This window comes from Garra rufa, chromosome 22 (assembly GCF_049309525.1).
Source record: "Garra rufa chromosome 22, GarRuf1.0, whole genome shotgun sequence".
NCBI lineage: Eukaryota > Metazoa > Chordata > Actinopteri > Cypriniformes > Cyprinidae > Garra > Garra rufa.
This window is the reverse complement of record NC_133382.1, coordinates 15,741,563-15,748,999: the sequence shown is the minus strand read 5'-3', so window position 1 is coordinate 15,748,999 and position 7,437 is coordinate 15,741,563. Positions and strand designations below refer to the sequence as shown.

Genomic DNA, 7,437 nt, shown 5'->3' with positions numbered 1-7,437 from the left:
ACAGACTTGCTAAATAATGTCTTTTTTCATATGCGCTTAAATGCCTTAAAGCGCTTGAACCCTGAGAATCGCTGCTTGCAACTGTATTTCTTCTCATTAGTTCCCTTTAACGGCAAATTAGCCAGATGCCTTGCCCATAGTCTCACTTCCGCTTTGAATACAATAGATAGATTAAAAAAAAAAATAGTGAAAATGAAACAAAACTTTAATAGCACTGTGACAGTGAAATAAATCTGGTTTAAGGTAATATACAATGTGCATGCTTAAAACAATAAAAGAGATACAAAAGTCATGACTGAGATTAATATTTTTATTCTTTTCATTGTTGCAGCAGTATGTTCTTTTATTATTTCTATACAAAATGTACAAAATTGGGACAGAAAAAAATAGTTAACAGACTTTTGAATCCATTAACAAATAAAGGAGGATATGTATCATTAAATCAGGTATTAAAGGGTGCTTTCATGTCCAAGTATTAATAATATTTGAAATATAATTTGCTTTACATTAAATTTTAAGAACAAAGCCAAAATTAAACTCATCAACAAAGTCAAGCAATAAACCCAAATCTATTAAATGAGCCTGTTCTGCAATTCCAAAATATCAAAATATTGAGGATTGTTACTACAAATAGTTGATGAGGTATGGCATCAACTATTTGAACTTTACAAATCTAACTAAATTGTACAACTGAGATTGTAAAACTGATCCCTTTCTGTTTTTCTCCCACCCTTCGTTTCTGAATGCAAGTGAACAAAAAAAAGAAAGAAAAAAAACAGGCTTAAATTTCCTTGAAAATAAAGGCTTTCACAGGAAGGAACTTCCAAACAATAAGTTCTCCTCAGGACATTGGCTTGTTGCGCAAAACCAGCCGAACTATTCAAAACAAGAACACGCACTTCCGCGCATAACAGCAGACCCGACTTATGTAACTACTTACCATTATTTTTGCTCGGATGCTTTGGAGGTTTAACGTTACTCCTAAAACCAACCAAACCCATCCGGAAAGCGAAAAAAAAAGAAAGCCTGTTCATTCATACTGCATTAGCACTGCATCACACATCAAAACTCAAACTGTCAATCTGTTATAAACCTCCTTACAGCCTTCTCCCCAACATACTGATATCCCACCACAACCCTGGTTCGTATACAACATTAAGGAAAACCAAGAGAGCTGACTGCATATGTAAACTTTGCTGGTTTCATTTTGCTTTAGGACTCATCTAGCTGGGCATGAGAAGAGATGGCGGTTTCCCAAATGGCAGAGTCGTCTCTGGGCAACATGTGCGTCTTTGAAACGGTGGCATGGAGCCAAGATGGTGGTCTGAAAACATCACGTCTTCGCTAAACGGAGCTAACCCAAGCCAAAGTGCTGAGAGACGAGCATACCATGGAGAGGAAAGAGGCGCCGAGCCATTTTGAGCCATTGCACATTGAGAGAAACCACCTGTGTGACTGTGACAGATCACTTCAGACACCAAACAGTCCTGTGGCTGGATGTCTGAGGGGTTTGAGTAGGAAAGAGTAGAGATGATGGAGCCCCAAACACAAAGTGCTATATTCTGATAAGAAGAAGAAGAGGTAGAACCCTGCTCATCTGGCACAACGGTGGGCCGCGGCTTCAAGCTGTCATTGGTCAGGACGCAGCAATGGAGGTTTGAGGTCGGGCGCGGCGTGTCCAGCAAGCGCTCGGGGAGAAGCGCTGGTGTCTGGATGGTTGTGTGCTTCATCGGGTCCAAGTAAGTGCGGTTGATTGGTATTGGAAGATGGCCGAGCTGGTGGATGACGGCGGAAGAGGCAATGAGACCGGCTACGCTAGTCAAGTACAGGAGACCCAACATGCAGGTAACCTGCGGGGAAGGGGCAAAGAACACAAGTGGTTAAGACAGCACTGAAATAAAACTAAAACCACAGTTTAAAAATTATAAAAAAATAAAAATAAAATCCTGATAACTTACTCACCCCCAATGCGTTCAAGATGCTCATGTCTTACTTTCCTCAGTCGAAAAAAAAATTAAGATTTTTGAAAAACAGTCCAGGATTTTTCTCAATAGAGTGGACTTCAATAGGGATCAAAGGGTTGAAGGTCCAAACTTCATTTTCATTACAGATTCAAAGGGCTCTACACAATCACAGCTGAGGCATAAAGGTTTTATCTAGTGTAATGATCAGTCATTTTCTAAAAAAATATTTATATACTTTAACCACAAATGCTTATCTTGCACTAGCTCTGCAATGTGTATCCACAACTTCACGTATAACATAACTCATCTCAAAAATTCATCTTATTTTGTCCTACAACTTCAAAATCGCCTTACATCTTTCTTTGTATTCTTTTTTTTTGTGAAGGCCATCTGAATTTCTTTGCACATTTGCTTTGTAAACACTAGGTTGGTACTTCCGTCTACATCACGTGCGACCTTTCCAACGTGATTACGTAATGCCATGCAACGAGCATTTTTGGTTAAAAATGATATAATTTTATATATATATATATATATTTTTAAAAAATTGACAGATCGTTTCACTAGATAAAACCCTTATTCCTTGGCTGGGATCGTGTAGAGCCTTTTGAAGATGCATTGAAACAGCAGTTTAGACCTTCAACCCATTGATCCCCATTGAAGTCCACTATATGGAGAAATATTCTGGAATGTTTTCTTAATTTCGACTGAAAAAAGAAAGCCAGTGTGGCTGGTGGATTTCAAAATCTACCAGCCACTAAATGTTTTTACCAGCCACTTTATGTTTTTAACCAACAATGTGTAGCTGCATGTGAAAATTAATACTACAAGATCTACTATACTTGAGCAGTTTATTTAATCTCAAGTCTCAATAAAATACTGACATTTTCACCGAATTTTTCTATCATGATACAGAGCTATCTTCACAACTTATAGCCCCACATACTATAACAGCCTAGATATTTTATGTAGCCTAATTTGCGCGCAAATTAAAAAAAGTTAATTTCCATCCCTGGGACAATCTTTTAAGGTTAATTATAGGGCCCTATGAAATCTGTTTTATTTTTTCCCAAATTCCCAAATAGTTTTACTCAAATTAAATGGTAAAAACTCAAAATTCCATCTGCAATCATAGGGCCCTATATTTTAGAATTTATATGGATTTAGCTGTGTTTATTAACCTTGGTAAAGTGCTGGTAGATAGCTGACAGGGCTTCCCTCCAATTTGTTTGCTCAAACAGGACGCAGAGATCCGTGTAGGTGAACCAGCCTCGCTTCATTCCTTGTCGCTCCGCAATGCTACAAGGACAAAAATTTTGATCTTTATACAACGGAATATACACAACATCATAACCAAACAACAAAATGCAAACACGTGAAGGCCGTTGAACTTTATCACGACACACAACTTAAGAGAAATGCACTGCTAATCCAACTAACTCCGATAAACAGATTAGACTGCAAAGGGCAACCACATTAAGTTCAAGCTAGTCACTGCCCAGTTGCAAAAGACTTAAATTCTCATAGGATATTAAAACAGGTCGTGCTATTAAAAATCGTCCTTGATATTTTGAAAAGAAAAAAAAAAGATGTGTGCTCTGACCTCTCAAAGGCCAGAAGGAGTGTTCACATAAACCATATGACTCGGGATAATTTAAGATGCAATGTTACGACACAGTAGTACATGTTAACCAACCTGCTTTCCACCTGACTGAGGACTTTAAAGAAGTCACTGGGCTCGGTAAAGAGGTTCCAGTCCTGTAAATTAAAAAAAAAAAAGATCTTGTTTCAAATCAATTTCTTTGGAAAATTAACAACCAGAAATGCAACCTAATCTGAGTGTATAAAAGGACAAAACAGGTTGAACTACTGTAAATGGTCATAGTTCTTTGAAAATATAGTCACGCTTACGATCGCATTGAGGAAGTTCATCTCCAAAGTGTTGACAGTCTGAACATCCATCTTGGCTGCAGTGCCCCATTCATCGTTGAAAACCTCCTCCTCTTCTCCTTCATCGTACAAATACTTACTGGCAACCATCTAGAGATAACAGGAGACATTCAGAAACGCTAATAAAAGCTTAACAATGATTACAAAACCTTGGATGTGCATACCATGGATATCAAAAAGAGGTCCGAGGATGAGATCTGTTGCAGGTATTCGGGATTTCTGTGTCGCAGTCTTTCAATGTATATCAAGGCCAACATCATAGCGCAGGGAGATATACATGCTTCCCTGTAACACACAATAAAAGGATTTGAAATTGATCAAGTGAAAATGTATCATACACAATGTGCATCAAAGATAAAAAGCAATCCTACCTGGCCACATGTGCAGCGTATTTCTTGTGGAGTTTCCTTATGGGACTTGGGGCAGATTTCTGGAGCAGTTCCACAGCAATATCTAGAAGAAATACAATGATGAGTGATCTAGCAGTACTGTACACACAAATACAATAAACCATCATATGAATAGAGTATGTATGATGAAAAAAATATCTACCCCAAAACATTTTTGTGCTATGACAAAATATTGAGCAATATGTCTCTGCTGTTCTTTATTTTAGATTTTTAACTAAATTTGAATAACTATTTCTAAAAAGTTTGGAATTATTACAAATTTTAAATTATTTTTAAAAAGTTTCATTTATCTGATTTAAAATTAAGAAAAAAGTAATATTATGAAATATTATTGCAATTTAAAATAACAGTTTTCAATTTACTTCAGTGACACATGATCAGAAATCATTCTAATATGCTGATTTATTATCAATGTTGGAAACATTTGTGCTGTTCAATATTTTTTTGAAACCTGTGATACTTTTTTCAGGATTCTTTAAAAAGTTAAAAAAAAAAAGAGCATTTATTCAAAATAGAAACCTTTCCTAGCAATATAAGTCCTTACTATCACTTTTTATTAATTTAACATATCCTTGCTGAATAAAAGTAAAACAAAGAAAAAAGAAAAAAAATGCACTTACTCCTAAACTTTGAACGGTAGTGTGTATTGTTCGAAAAGATTTCTATGTTAAATAAATGCTGTTCTTTCTAACATCTTCATGAAAGAATCCTGAAAAAAGCCTCACAAGTTCCAAAAAAATATATTCAAAAGCACAACTGTCTCCAACATTGATAATAAATCATCATATAGAATGATGTCTGAAGGATGATTTGATACTGAAGACTGGAGTTCAGCTTTACTAAAAAATTCAGCATTGCATCACAGGAATAAATTCAATTTTGAAGTATATTCAAATAGAAAACCACTATTTTAAATTGCAATAATATTACAGTTTTTTTCTGTATTTATTTTAATCAAATAAACACAGCCTTGATTGAGTAGAAAAAAACAACACAAAAATCATACTGATCCTAAATTATGAACGGCAGTGTATGTATAATAATTAAGCCAAAAAATGACTCAGTTATTAAAATAGTACATAGTTTTAATTAAAATGACTTAATTACATAGCTTGAACACAATGTTTCCCCTATATTTAATTTCAGATTTTAATTTCTTATAATTGTACACATAAGAATAAATAATTAAGAACAATAATTAAGTCATAAAATAACTTAATTGGAATTGTTTGAATAATGACCAGCATGCAAATAATGAAACATTTCTTTTATATTTTTATTAATTACATAAAAAAAAAATACACTACTGGTCAAAGGTTTTTGGACAGTAAGATTTTTAATGTTTTTCCTTAAAGAAGTCTGCTCACCAAGCCTGCATTTATTTGATCTGAAGTACAGCAAAAACAGTACAATTTTGAAAGATTTTTACAATAAAAAAAAAAAACTGTTTTCAACTTGAATATATATTTAAATGCAAGTTATTCCTGTGGTTTTAAAACTGATTTTTTTTTTGCATCATTACTCCAGTCACATGATCCTTCTAATCATTGTAATTCTCTGCTCAATAAAAGATGTATTATTATTATTATGTTGAAAACAGTAGATTTCTTTTGCTTTCTTTGATTAAAAGAAAGTTAAGAAGAATAACATTTACCTAAAATAGAAATCTTTTGTAACATTATAAACGTCTTTATCATCACTTCTAAACAATTTATTCAAAACTGAAGCTTTTTATTTCAAATAAATGCTGTTCTTCTGAACTTTCTATTTATCAACGAAACATGAAAAACTTCTCAGCTGTTTTCAACATAATAATAGTAACAATAATAATAATAATAAATGTTTTTTTGAGCAGCAAATCAGAATATTAGAATGATTTATGAACGATCATGTGACTGGAGTTATGATGCTAAAAATTTAGTTTTGATCACAGAAATAAATTACCTTTTTATTTAAATAGAGAACAGTTATTTTAAATTTAAAAAAAGAGAACAAAAAAAACATTAAAAACTTTTGACAGGCAGTGTACATTTATGTAACAAAAGGAAAAAAGCATTTGCCCTAATGGTCCAATTTATAATTTTACATGTTACAAGAATTTTTCTTGTTAGCAGGTGGTGACAATAACATAAAGGCATTACGTTTGCACTAGTTTCACTAAGTTAGTTGACTCACCTGTCATGGGACATGATAGAGCATCCAATGGGCTGTCAGAATCAATCCCATAATACAGTCGTTTCCTCACTCTCTCTGACCACTGTTCATGTCCAGGCAGAAACTGATCGAGATTACAGAATACAACACAAACACAGTTTAAATATCTAATGTCTTACTAATAATACTAATAATAAAAAGGAGATCTTTTAAGACTACATAATGTCATTAACGCAGCAACATCGGCGTGGTAACGTTATGTGTTTTTCCTATCACACCCAAACGCTGGGCCTGAGTTAGCCTCCAGCTAGATTAACACTCACAACAAATAGCTACTGTCTTACAAACTGAAATAAAGCAGACGCTTCCTTTATTTAACAATAATTATTCTCTTCCAGTCTAATATTCTGGGCTTTATATGGAAGAAGAAATTAAAAACGTAGTAACTTTTCACACAAGTCCGTTTAGCCTAACTTCCTCAGTCACCCGCCAAAACAGCGCAACTAGAACAAAACAACCCGAGATACTGACCGTGAACTCCTGAAAGTCAGAAAAGGTAAACGTCCGCTCGTCAAACAAGTCGCCAAAATCCATTTTGAACCTCCAGCATTGATTTAAAAGGACTGAAAACACAAAAAGGCCGAAGCAGGCGTCGTTAAAGCGCCCTCTCTCTGCGCTGACAGCTGCGTTGCGACGTATTCCGAATCACAGTTACGCAAGACGACAATGCACTCAGGCTCAGTTGCGTAACTGATCACAGGGGCGGGGCTTATTTGACCGACCTTGGCTCAAACATTTTAATGGTCTAATTTGGATTTTTTTTTTTTTGTAAATATATAGTTTTATGTTTTAAATAATGGTTGTGTGTTTTTATTTCAAGGCTATTCAAATTTCCAAGTGTAAAACGGTCAATATTCAAACGTGGTACATGTTACTTTTCTCACCGATCATTTTGATGG

General features: G+C 34.6%; 1 protein-coding gene across 1 annotated transcript; it reads right to left on the bottom strand.

Annotated features, from left to right (window-relative positions):
* Positions 1-296: 296 nt before the first annotated feature.
* Positions 297-7,195, bottom strand: LOC141297902 (protein CNPPD1-like). Its single transcript, XM_073828371.1, has 8 exons — positions 7,010-7,195; positions 6,500-6,602; positions 4,286-4,367; positions 4,079-4,199; positions 3,876-4,004; positions 3,661-3,722; positions 3,146-3,263; positions 297-1,850 (listed from the first exon to the last, which is right to left on the bottom strand). Exons 1-8 carry the CDS (start codon positions 7,070-7,072, stop codon positions 1,224-1,226), a joined length of 1,305 nt encoding a protein of 434 aa, XP_073684472.1. The 5' UTR covers positions 7,073-7,195; the 3' UTR covers positions 297-1,223.
* Between the last annotated feature and the right edge of the window lie 242 nt (positions 7,196-7,437).

Bases quoted from the DNA above. Each gene is read 5' to 3' on its own strand.
- LOC141297902 (XM_073828371.1), bottom strand. From the start codon at position 7,072: ATGGATTTTGGCGACTTGTTTGACGAGCGGACGTTTACCTTTTCTGAC. The intron at 4,368-6,499 runs GTGAGTCAACTA...TATTTCTTCTAG, and splicing joins TCTATCATGTCCCATGACAG to ATATTGCTGTGGAACTGCTC. The intron at 4,005-4,078 runs GTATGCACATCC...TGTTATCTCTAG, and splicing joins ACCTCTTTTTGATATCCATG to ATGGTTGCCAGTAAGTATTT.